The sequence below is a fragment of the Durio zibethinus genome, chromosome 2 (assembly GCF_047325235.1).
Source record: "Durio zibethinus cultivar Kanyao isolate XHJ-2024 chromosome 2, ASM4732523v1, whole genome shotgun sequence".
NCBI classification, from domain to species: Eukaryota; Viridiplantae; Streptophyta; class Magnoliopsida; order Malvales; family Malvaceae; genus Durio; species Durio zibethinus.
Window position 1 is genome coordinate 31,935,246 of NC_143163.1, and position 13,261 is coordinate 31,948,506.

The window sequence follows — 13,261 nt, forward strand, 5'->3', positions numbered from 1 at the left end:
TAGTTTAATTTTTGAAAGATGGAGATTAAAAATTAATTCTTTGATAGACACTTACATATATTTATCATTAAATAAAATATTTAAATATCTATTTCATGTTTTATTTTATATTTCATTTATTAAAATAAAATTTTAAAAATTTTAATTAATTATATCAACTAAAATACAAAATATAAACACTTCTAAAATTAAACATATTTAAGTAGTTTTTTTTTTATCATGTTCTAGTTATTAATTAAAAATGCAAAAAAATTTATTGCTTCCTGATGAAAAACGACATCGTATATTGCCATCTTCCGTGCCAAGAAAAATCTCCGAGAAACACTCCACCTACCTCCAAAGAACAATCCAAACCAATCTCTCTTCCAGGGAAAAAGGTCATCCAATTTTAAAAGTCATCGTAGTTGCATTTGAAAAAAAAAAAAAGAAATCCCAAATGGTTTTCTCCGGTGCACCCGCGATCGACGGAGGACCCGAACCCGATTCGGAATCCTCCCTCCTCCTCCACTCCCCTTTGAAACCGGCTATTCCCGAAGACAAATTCCATTTGGCCTACATCATCTATTTCACGTTAGGCGTCGGATTCCTCCTCCCATGGAATGCCTTCATCACTGCCATCGATTACTTTTCCTACCTCTACCCCGACGCTTCGGTCGACCGTGTCTTCGCCGTCGTTTACATGGTGGTCGGCCTCTGCTGCCTCTTGATCATAGTGTTCTATGCCCACAAGAGTGAATCTTACGTGCGGATCAATGTTGGGTTGGGCCTGTTCGTGGTTGCCCTGCTCGTTGTGCCCGTTATGGATGCGGTTTATATAAAGGGTCGGGTCGGGTTGTATGACGGATTTTACGTTACAGTCGGGGTTGTCGGTTTGTCGGGTATAGCAGATGCGCTTGTTCAAGGTGGGCTCGTTGGGGCGGCTGGTGAATTGCCTGGACGCTACATGCAGGCTATTTTTGCAGGAACTGCCGGTTCTGGTAATTTAAAAACGATTTTTTGGAGTAATTTTAGTTATGTGTGTTGATTAATTTTGTTGAACACATGAATGCTTGAATGTTGGATGCAGTTAATCTACGTAAGGACTTTGCTTTAGAGTAGCTTAAGTTAATGAGTGCTTAGAAGTCGTTTTAATGGAGGGAGCAATTGCTCTTTTAGAGCTCAAAGGGAGATAGTGTGATTTTTAGTGGAGTTAACATTAAACTGATTCTGCTGTCAATTACGCAATTTTTAAGGACCTTGTTCGTTTGATTATTTAAAGGCTCATAAATTGAGCTGCTTAGTATAACTATAGAAACTCAACATGTGATTTGAGTCAACTATAGCTTAACGGTCTTTATATAGGAGTTGTTTTCAAGAAAGATTTACTGTAAACAGCTGTAAGGTTGGCTTAGTTCGCCATTAATAAAGCTCTTGACTAAGCATCTTTCACTTTCAAGGACCTTGGTGGGCCAATCCATTTAACACTATGAACCCTGAATCTTGAACTACTTGAAACATTTTTCCTCTATTCTATACGGTCTATAGCTATGCTTTTTATAAGGTGTAATAGAAATTAAACCTTATTTACTAGTAATACGCATATTCTCAATAGTTTTGCTTGAATATTCCTGGATACAAAATTTATTGCTGTGTTTTTTTTTTTTTAATAAAATCTGATTATGCTGAACTGTGTGCTTCTAGTTATTAATCTAGGTGATAAGTGATAACTATTGCATTAGGTGCAATTTTAATTTGTCAAATAGTTGGCTGCAGGGGTCCTTGTTTCAGTGCTAAGGATCCTAACCAAAGCTGTATTTCCTCAAGATGCTGATGGCCTGAGAAAAAGTGCCAATCTTTACTTTTCTACTAGCATTGTGGTTATGTTCATATGCATAGTCTTGTACAATGTGGCTCACAGACTTCCGATTATGAAGTACTATGAGGAGCTGAAGACTGAGGCTGTTAAGGAGGAGAAAGGTCCTGTTACCGGGCCTGTTTGGAGAGCAACCTTGTGGAATATAGTGGGAACAGTTAAATGGTATGGATTTGGGATTGTACTCATATACATTGTGACTTTGTCTATATTTCCAGGATACATCACAGAGGACGTGCACTCATTGATTCTCAAGGACTGGTATCCAATTCTCCTTATTACAGGCTACAATGTGTTTGACCTGGTTGGCAAATCATTGACTGCAGTTTATCTTCTTGAAAATGCAAAGGTTGCAATTGCTGCTTGTGTTGTGAGGTTACTGTTTTTTCCCCTCTTCATAGCTTGCTTGCATGGTCCTCAGTTCTTCAGGACAGAGATTCCTGTCTCAATACTGACTTGCCTTTTAGGGCTAACTAATGGCTACTTGACGAGTGTGTTAATGATCCTGTCTCCCAAATCTGTTCAGATACAACATGCAGAGACTGCGGGCATTGTTATGGTATTGTTTCTAGTTGTTGGTCTGGCATCAGGATCAGTCATAAGTTGGTTCTGGGTCATCTGATATTCAAGCATTTTCTTACTTAGATTAGCCAGATCCCACGAACAGGTGGTTGGCGTGGATATGTCTTAATGGTGTTTTTACCTTTGTCAAGCTGTCTAAAGGTCACTGTTAGTAGCATTGTTTTTCTTCAAATTGTATGATGGATCCTGTACCTAAAGTGTGCATGTCGGCTGTATTTGTATGCCTGTATCTTAACAACCAATTGAAAAAAACAAATTGAAACATTTGGTTATTATCCACTTTTAGTTTAGTTTGCGGCCAGTTTTAGGTTTATGATGATTGAAGCAAATATTGTTATGGAAATGAAGATTATACGCAAATTGGATATTATACCCTGCGCTGTAGTTATGTGCAATTTAATCCTACTCAGATATTCCTATTATGTGATTTTTACTTTGAACAACAAACACAAATGACGAAGACTAGGAGCTATCACCTGGGATAAGCCCTTCCATTCCTTGAACTGGTGACACAGGACCCACATTGTCTCGTCTTGAACAAGAAAACTAGTACTACTAGTGCTACGTACGTTCTTCTCTCAGAAAAGGGCAAAATAAAGATGCTCAAAACGATTAAAATTAAGGACAATCGACAGAACTACTATTGGATAATGAATCCAGCAGTTTAATATCTATATTATTACTACTAAAGTTTTTTTTATTAAATTTTATATCAGCTTAATTAAAAAAATTCTCAATTTTTTAAATTACATTTTTAACAACATACTATAAATTTAAATTATATTTAATTTTTAAAACAATAATTTTGATCAATAAAAAAAATTGATTTATCTTACTTTTAATCTTATAGATAACAAATATGATTGATATATTTTTATTTATTGTACACACTAAATATAAAATTTGATGATATCACTTAATTTTATTTTATTCTATCTTATTCATAATCTTATTTTTTATCTTATCCTGTGCTTCAAATGCACTATTAAAAAATATATTCATAACTTGGATTTAAAAAAATATATCTGAATTTCAAATTAAATATAAAATAATGTGATAAAACAAATGTAAATATGACTTCCATGATTATTTTCAAATTGAATTTTTATTTAGAAGTGAATTTGAAATATCTAAAATTATATATGAATTTGAAATCATCTTCTCCTATCCTTTCAAATATATAAACATATTAAAATTTAACTAATTTGTGCATAACTTGTTGTGCATTGCGTCTTCACAAGTATATAACAAACTAAATCCTAATCCACTCTCATAATAAAACATAAAATGAAATTTAAACTCTTTACAAATATATACATAGAATGAAATTCAAAACCTTGCAAGTAAAATTTTATGTACTTATACGAGCTCATTTAACTATTCATAAAAAAAAAAAAAAAAGTGATTGCAAAATATTAATCTTCCATAGAGAGCGGGCCAAAAAAGGTGAAATCAGCAAGAAAAAATTGGGTTGACATAACAAAATGCACCTAGAAGTAATCAAAACTCAACAACGCTAACTCCTAATTCAATATACATTTTGGTCTTACAGTAAAAGGCCGAAGGAAGAGACATACATGATTCACCCCCATGGAGGTAACAACTATGCAATAAAACACTCAGTCCTGCTGCAACATAGGAGCCACAGTGCAACAGTGTTCAATCAGCCTCTCGACCTCAAAGCCAGACCAGTCTCTACTTTTTTAATTTCAAATATGAGCATTCTCCACATCTTAAGCACAAACATCTCAGCTTCTTCATCTAATATTGACTGCAGCAGCTCCAGCATTTGGGAAGCCTTAACATGTTCCTGAGTACTGGATACAATGTAATCTACCAGTGTTTTCTCTTCCTCCCCCAAAAACTCTGTAATCTTCTTCGAAATCCAGGGTCTCATTCTCTCATGCAATGCATGCTGTAGAAATGCACCACAACAAAGAGTAACATTTTAGAATTAGCCAGTAAGATTAAAGCCAAAAAGTGAAGAATTGAGTTTCAACATCACCAGAGATATTACACAATCATTCCAGTACGCAATTGTAGAGTAGAAATATAAATATGGCCTACCCTAACCCCTACTCTATTTCCTTAAAATCTCCTGTTTCGATTATAATTTGGATATTGAATATGAGTTATTATGATATTGAGATTTTCTCCCTAAAATCTTCTGTTTCTCCATCGATTTCCTCTGTTCTTCCCTTATTGTCCTTGCCTATTTCAGAGTCGCTCCCTAAATTTCTATATTCTGTTTCTTTTCCCTACTTGTTCTACATCAATTTGCACTTTGTTAACCTCACCAAAAGCCAGATGTTTCTCAAAATTAACAGTTGAATAAGGACCTGAGAAAGGATTATTACCTGGTCATACACATCCCAGTTTATCTCATATGAAAATAGTTCCTCCTTGGTCTTTGGAATCATATCAATTAATTGTTTTGCATCCAAAAGCTTCTGGTGATCTGTTGTTTTCACCTTATCTTGTCCGTGTTCCCTGTCCTTATCCCAATCAGGGATCTTTTCTTTGCTTGCATCTCTAGTGCGATTTTTATCCTCGTGATTATGGTCTTTATCCCTGCTAGATTTATCATATGAACGTCTGCTTCGTTCTCTTTCTGCATCAGGCTTTTCCTCTTTGGGATTAACATTTGATATTCGCTTTGCAAATTCAGCAGCTGCAACCAAATTGGGTGTTGGTGTGCCAGGTTGGACAGCCTGCAGTTCCTCAGTTGAATAATCAATGGGAACCAGAGGCCTCATTTTCTTGTCCTTCTGTGCATCATCATCTTCCTCCTCATGGAAAACAGATGGGACAGTAGTCCGCTTTCCAGATCCAACAAGACCAAAACCCAACTTCCTTACTGGGGCATTCCCACTCTGTCGTGCATCTGATGCAGCAACAAAGGCCATGTTTGATTCATCAACAGAACCATTTTGCATAATCCCATCATCTATCACATACAAATATAGTCCATTTCAAAATAATAATAATAATAATAATAATAAAATATGGAACACAAATTAAATTAAAGTAACATAAAATGTAGAAGATGTACATTACCAAATATCTGGTTTTCATAACTTGATTCACACTTGTAATGCTGTTCAATTGCCTTATCTTTGCTTTCAGTGCTAGCTTCTTCTACCAACACAGTCTTTTCACCTCCATTTGCAACGCGACCAGACAAAAGCCTCAATGCATCTCGCTGCTGTTGCAGTTGCAGCTGTTCCTCCTCTCTCTTCTTGGCCTCAGCAATTTCTTTCTCTTCTTTGAGTCTGTCAGCAAAGTCATCCTCCTTCTCCCGCAACCTCTTCCTCCTCTTTTCCTCCAAAGCACTCCTACGCCACTTTTTTCTCAAATCATCATCATCTTCTTCATCATAGCGAATCTCCTTCTTCCGTTTATGCTCCCTCTCTTTCTCCCTCTCCTTCTCATACTGTCTCTGCTTCTCTTTATCCTTTTCCCTTAGCTCCCAGTCTCTAAGAAACTTTTCATACTCACGCTCTGCCTCCTCAATCTTCCTTCTTTGTTCCCTCTCTTTTCTTATCCTTTCCCGCTCTGTTTCTCTTTCTAATCTTTCAATTTCGCGCTCCTTTTCCCTCTTAAGATCCTGCTCTGTATCTCTACTTCTCCTATCATACCTACGATCAGGTGAGCTTGTCTCAGATTGATCATTCTCAGTTGTTGCTTTGCTCTCCCTGGTAGTCCCATCATCATTTTTTCCTTCAGCTCCATCTGCAAAATTATGGAATCAATATAAAAACCTCCTATCTTAGAAAAATAACAAGTATCACTACTTCCTCCAGTGTGATTCTCCTTGAAATGCAAGGACTTTTATATAGATTTTGATAATATGACATGATACAGATAATAAAGAGAGCAATAAAACCACATAAATACAGCTGCAAAAACTCACCATTTCTCATTACATCAGCATCAGAGTCCCCATCTCTCAATTTAGCAGGCAGATCTGAATTTGATTTTCCAGAACCATCAGGAGCAGTTTGAGGAGGTGGTGGAGGGAGAGGATTGGTCTTTAACCTCTCTTCAATCATGCTGGCAAGCTTCTCTGAAGCATCTCGATCAGCCTCACGGTCTTCATCAGTCACGATGGCAGAGTTGGCAATGCCAATATTCTCTTTCTTGCCATTGTCGCTGTCCTTGGAATCCTCAACAGAAGGCGTTGAAGATACATTCTTCTCATCACCTAGTGCATTTTCACCTTTCTCAGCCCTCGTAGCTGGAGCTTCATTGAGTTTCTTTGCATTTTCAGTTTTCTTTTCAACATACCGCTCCAGATAATCCCTTGTTGCTTGATTAACATTTAACTTTTAACCATGCAATAAGTGCAAAATCAAATCAATTAAACAAGATAAGAAAGAAAACAATAACCACAGACAGAAGGTACTAGTTCAAATAGAAGCATTAGCTCAGAAGCTGAACAAAATCTTGCTTTACCCTTCATTCTGGGATAGTGGAGACAATACACATTCACGGCTGAAGAAATATTACTTAAAGATTCCCACTTAATTCATGTGTTCACCTACCATATCCCCATAGAACATTTACCCAACCCTAAAACAACCTATTTCAAGAGTAAAGAGGCAGAAAACTTCTCATTTACTGTCAATTATTAACTTAAAAATGCCCACCTCATTCTTCTCTTCTAATTGGAGAATACAGTAACCACTTGAAACAATTTTAAAGTGAAATGTTTGGGAGCATTTAGAAAAGGGGTGAGGCAATATACTGGTTGAATATAGATCGTATAGAACCAGAGAAATTACAACTTCAAATCCATGTTACACCTTAATGTTATTCACAACTGTTTTCTACCATGTTTACGTATCATACATCATACCAGTCAATTTTATATTTTATACATAATTTAGGTTTACAAGATACATATAACTTACAGTAACAAAATAGTAGTTTTATTAAATTCAATTTATTTCAGAAATAAACCAAAAAGTTTTGTTATGCAAAATAAGAGCTATTGTTTAGGGTATTTTACTTCATGATTTTCAATCCTACATTTTCAATTTCACAAAACAACATCTAAATTAATGATTTCCAATCATAATGAATTTGGAAATGAACCTTATCTCATTTTAGAACAGGTAAAAAAACACTTTCGTGTTGTTTGGTATAAGGTGATTACCTCAAAAAATGGTGATTTATACAGTGATTAGATTGCTGTATTTGGTAAACACTTGATGATCCTATATTACAATGATCTTGAATCAATGAAAGTGATCAAATCATTGCCTTTGAGGGTAATCTAATTCCCATCCAAAATTGATGGAAAACTTTTACCGCCGTGGTGAATTATTATATAAAATTAACAATAGTGAATATTACTCATTTAATAGGTGAATTAAAAACTTACTTCCCGTCAAAATTGTAATTATTTTATATTATAAAATTTTATATTTCAAACTAATATTTATTGTAGCAAGTTCAAAAATAATTTATGTGCTTTCTTTTAACTTTTTTTTAATATTTTATATATAATATAATCTTTTTTATTTTTCTTTTGTTAAGATTTTAATAAATTAGTTTCATTTTCTAATTCAAATGTTCTTTTACATAATTTATATTATAAAAATTAGCTTACCTATCAATAAATATATTTGTTGATTTAATAATTTAATTATATTTTATTATAAAATAAATAAAATATAATTAATATTTTATAAATTATTATCTTTAAAAAATATTGAAATCATTAACTTATATACCTATTACAATATATATATATATGAATATTTTTGTACTTTTAAACAAAATAATGTTTTATTTTTAGTAATACCTACCACAATGGTATTTACTTCCAAATTATTAACTAACAAAATTATTCCAAATCACGAGTTATACGATCACTTTAGTAATAAGATCACTTCGGTGATCAAATTACGATTGTGATATTAAAAATGATACCAAACACTACCCGTAAGGCAATCATGGGGGATGGGAAAGAATAATAAAAAGAACATACCACGAATTCTTGCCCGTCAATATTAAATTTGCTAAGTAGGCGCAATGCACGAAGAACCCCTTCAGCAGACTCAAATTCACAAAATCCAAAACCTTTAGGAGTTCCGTTAGTGGGATCTTGAGCACGTTTCCAACTCTTGACAGGTCCACAAAGCTTCAAAAAGGTGGAAAAAATAACTTTAAATAAAGCCAAAGCTTCAAGATAAACATAAATGAAGCGTTTTCAAAAACGAAATACATAATAGTAATAACAATAATAATAATAATGATAATAATAACCCACGCGAAGAAGAGACAGCATGAAGTCGTTGTCCACAGTTGGTGCTATCTTGCCAACATAAACTGTAGTTTGTGGTTTCTCTGCTGGTGTAACATTAGGAACAGCAGCTGGTCTAATTGCAGGAGGAATAATTGGACGAACACCGGGAACACCTAGAACAGGAGGACGTGGCACTACTGGAATCACACCAATTGCTCCAGGTGGAAGTGGAGGGAATGCAGGCCGAATCATTACTGGGTAAGGAGAAGGATACCGGATAAGTCCTGCATGAACAGAAAACAAATATCTATGCAACCATATTAGAGCAAGTTAACAAAATTAACACATTAATAAATTTTTCGATGCCACTAACCACTCTTACAGAAAATAATTTCCCAAAGAATAATTAAATGATTTTACCACACATTAAAACTATAAAGAGATGGCACCACAGGCATGACAACTATCACCAGCTGAACAGAAAACCTGAAGGAAACACCAAGAGAATAGCACCAAGTTCATAATCATGGCTATGTAAAGTGCACTTACCTTAGACATCCACTTCTTAATAGCCTTATCCCATGCACCAAATGAACAATATTGAGGATTGGATAACATGAGACTTCCAGCATCTCATGCTTGCAAGTGAATTATTTAATACAAAATTCAACTTTCATATTTCACCATTTAGATTTATCTCAACTGTTAGAGGCTAAGTGCCACAATAAAAAAGAAACTCAAAGAGAAAGATAGAGAAATGGGCAGGGAGAAAACAAGAAAGAAAAATGTAACTGGGAGAATTGCAATACCTTAGAATACAAAGCCAAGGAGCATTCAGTTGCTAACATAGTCTGCTGCTGGCAATTCATAAACCCATGAAAGGGAAATTATCCTTATAACTACCAGAAAGTATATAGCCTACTAAAATGAACATGACAGTGGGAGACATGATTTAGAACAAAATGGAACAGTTAAAGTTATCAAATTCTTCTGTATGCTTTTTCATATATTTCTATTACAAATCTTAAGTGGCTTTAACTAGAATATAATATTTAAAATCCACATTTTTTAACTCTAAATGCAATTAAGGAAAACCAAGCAAACGTGGGCATACCAAAAAGGGAGTGAGTTGTAGTAGAAGTGGGTGTCTCTAAGCAATATTGAATTGAAGCCCTTCCAACCTTTCTCTCACCCGTGTTCAATCAAGACACTGTAGGAGAAAACATCCCGTCATCGATGCCCTTTTTTCTATATCTCTCCCAAAACTCCTCTCTATTCAACTCTAAACTTTTTTCCTCATTCTCTTACATTAACTAAGAATATTATCATCACATACATAACAATTCCACAAAATAAATAATACAGCAAAAATATACACATAAAAATCAATAATCAACTTAATAATACAAAATTCAAATTAGAGATTAATAATTAAATTCACCAAAACTATGCAAGAACTTAAAAATGGAAGGAATAACCCACCGGGAGGAGGCATGCTGCCCTGAGGAACAGCTCCCGGCACGGCGGCATATCCATTTGGAATCGGCGCAAATGGTCTAAGAGCAGGATTTGGAACCTGACCCGCCGGCATCTGGTACTGCATCAACGGCGGTGGAACAGAACCAGGAGCCGAGCTCACGCCGGGCGGCTGCACGCAAGGAGCTTGAAAATTCGGTAACGGTGAAAACTGCGGAACGGGACGGATTGAGGGAGGCGCCGGCGCGACGGCGGTGGTGGCTCCGGAGATCTGCGTTGGAGCAGTAGAGTAAGAGGGGATCGCGGGAAGAGGTTGAGGAGATAGCAGGGGCGCGCTAGGATTAGGGTTAGGGTTTGGTTGGAGCGGTGTTGTGGTGGTAGAGGACGGAGGGGGATCGGGTTGGGCAGGTTGCACATTCGGGTTAGGGGAATCGGGTTTGAATTGGGAATTGGTGGGGTCTAGGGTTGCGGGCGAGGAAGGAGCATCAGCCATTGAAGAAGAAAAGAGATCGGGGAATCAAGTTAGTTAATTTTTTAAAGATTTTTGTTACTTTTATTTGTTCTTGGTTTTTTTGTTTTTGGGGGTTTGATTTGGATTTTGTGTTATTTTCGAAATTGACAGATGGTTATTTAAACTCCCATGCGCTGTTCATATGTCACCCTATGCTATCGCTATGTGCCCTAGAGAAGAAAAGAAAGCTAGGATATGAAGTTGTTCTTTAGCGCGTGATTGTTAATAGGGGTTCGATTGCCTGGTCGCCGGAGTCTGCTTTTTTTTTTAATTCACCAAACGTGGCGCTTTTTCGTTGGAGGAAATTCGGCGCATGTGTTTTTAAATTGAAGTGGATTACGAAAGAGTTTTTTCACTGCAAAAGCAATAGTAGGTTCTCAAAATTTTAAAATGTAGATGAAATTATAAATTAAAAATTATTCTTTGGTCGCCAAGTTTAATGGAAAATTCATTGTACTTCGAATTGATGGAACATGTTTTTTCAAATTGAAAATGGACCGAACAATTTTTGGATTCCCTGTCCTAATCGGTATTTTTTTTAAAGTAAAGTGTAATTATTAATAATACAATTAAAGTTTTTAATTAAAATCATTGAATAAATAATCTTAAATTTTTTATTTTTTTTATAAAATATAAGTAATAAATTCGAGGTAAATTTCATGAAAAATCATTTAATTTATATCAAAATCTCATTTAGATTATTGAATTTTAATTCATTCTACTCGTATCATTAAAACTTATTGAGTATATCAAAATTAATTACTTAACAAATTTATATCAAAATTAATTACTTAACAAATTTTATTTAAATTTTGGTAAAAAAATAATATGACTATCACATCATCAATCAAATCAGCTAATTAAACCCCTTATAATTTCATAAAAGGTTATTAAATTTTAATTTATTTAATTTTTAAGTAGATCACTTAATTTTAATTTGTTATTATAAGGTCACTAAAATACGTTAAATGTACCAAAATTTGTTATCATAATAAATTTTATTCAAAATAAAATTTCGATAAATTTTAAATATTGAACTCAATCAAACAACATCAATATTTTTTATATAGTCAAAAATTCTCTCGTACCCTACAAAAAATTTTAAAAAAAAAATTTAGACCAGATAGATTTTTAATAAATATTTAGTTTTTACTAAAATTTTATTGCTTTTATTTAAATTAAAAAGCATAAATATTTAAATAAAAGAAAACGTCCTTATAATTTAGTTAAAGCAATAATACTTTAGGAAAACAAATATTAATTAAATGTGCTATGGTTTTACATTTTTCTTTTGATTTTTTGTGGGGTACGAGAGAATTTTTTGTTATATAAAAAACATAGATGTTGTTTGGTCAAATTTAATATTTAAATTTATATAATTTTTATTTTGAATAAAATTTATTAAATAATCAAATTTGGTAAACTTAACAAATTTTAATAATTTTATAATAATAAATTAAAGTTTAGTGACTTATTTGAAAATTAGGTTAAAATCTAATGACTTTTCATGAAATTAAATGGGTTTAGTTAGCTAATATGGTAGATGATGTGGTTGTAATACAACAGCCACATAATTTTTTTTTTTTTAAAATTTGAATGGAATCTATTAGACTGACCAACTTTCGTATACTTAACAAATTAAAATGATCTAGATAGGACAAATTAAAATTTTGTGATTAAAATGAGATTTGAATATAAATTGGATGACCCTTCATAAAATTTACCCATTCAATTCGAGAATCATCTTTATGATTACTATTCACATTCATGGATTTCTAAACATATCCCAAAAAATGTTTTCCACACCCATAAATTTTTATTATAAAATTATTTTTACGTGAAATTATTTAATTATCTTTTAATAAATTATTTTTTAACTTTTTTTACATCATTCTCTATTTCTCTTTTTGATAATATAATATACGTTATATATATTTTGTTGTAAACTCTTGATGTATATTTTCGGTAAGCTCTAATATTATCGATTATGTATATTCGATATGTGTTATTAGGTATGCATATTCAATATTATAAAATATTCATAACCAGTAAGATATAAAATTTATCAAAATAGATATACAAAAAATATAGTGTACAAATGTCAAACACTAAAGGAAGTGAAGACATAAATCGACCTATAATAGTCATGTCAAGCATGGAGAAATTTCTTAAGTGTTGAGATCTTTCAAGTTTCTATCGAACTAATAACATGTCATGGGTGTTTTTAAAACCTTTGAACTTGGATTTCCCTAAGCTTTTAAAAGCTCACATATTTTTATTTTTCACGAGCTTTTAAAAGGCTTATGAAAATGAAAATTCATAAAATTTTTAAAATCTTATGAAAATTTAAATTTCTAAATCCTTTATGTTTTACAAAAATTTGTTTTTTACAATACACAATTTTATGAAATATATAGATAGATTTTAAACTATATTTAATAAAAAATCAATAAAAACTTATTTCAATACAAAAGTTTGTTAGATTGTTTAATTGAAAAGTTACGACTTTTAGGTTTAATTGATGATTTTTGACTTAAATTTTGGTTTAATTTTTTATTTTAGAGATTGAAGAAGCAGGAAAGGAAGA

The 13,261-nt window shown here is 33.1% G+C and overlaps 2 protein-coding genes across 7 annotated transcripts; one reads left to right on the plus strand and one right to left on the minus strand.

The window, feature by feature from the left end:
- The first annotated feature begins 330 nt into the window (after nt 1-330).
- Nucleotides 331-2,724, plus strand: LOC111317859 (equilibrative nucleotide transporter 1-like). Its single transcript, XM_022920338.2, has 2 exons — nt 331-977; nt 1,753-2,724. Exons 1-2 carry the CDS (start codon nt 437-439, stop codon nt 2,472-2,474), a joined length of 1,263 nt encoding a protein of 420 aa, XP_022776073.1. The 5' UTR covers nt 331-436; the 3' UTR covers nt 2,475-2,724.
- Nucleotides 2,725-3,836: 1,112 nt separating this feature from the next.
- LOC111317860 (RNA-binding motif protein 25-like) lies at nt 3,837-10,768 on the minus strand. Of its 6 annotated transcripts, none has more exons than XM_089751653.1 (9): nt 10,170-10,768; nt 9,802-9,897; nt 9,497-9,541; nt 8,712-8,971; nt 8,430-8,582; nt 6,348-6,759; nt 5,492-6,166; nt 4,792-5,381; nt 3,837-4,349 (listed from the first exon to the last, which is right to left on the minus strand). In XM_089751653.1, the coding sequence occupies exons 4-9, from the start codon at nt 8,937-8,939 to the stop codon at nt 4,098-4,100; spliced, it is 2,310 nt and encodes a 769-aa protein (XP_089607779.1). In that variant the 5' UTR covers nt 8,940-8,971; nt 9,497-9,541; nt 9,802-9,897; nt 10,170-10,768; the 3' UTR covers nt 3,837-4,097. The 6 variants fall into 6 exon arrangements, with proteins under 6 accessions (XP_089607779.1, XP_022776079.2, XP_022776076.2 ...); XM_022920344.2 differs by having other exon boundaries at nt 9,497-9,544; XM_022920341.2 differs by having other exon boundaries at nt 8,712-8,994; nt 9,497-9,544.
- Between the last annotated feature and the right edge of the window lie 2,493 nt (nt 10,769-13,261).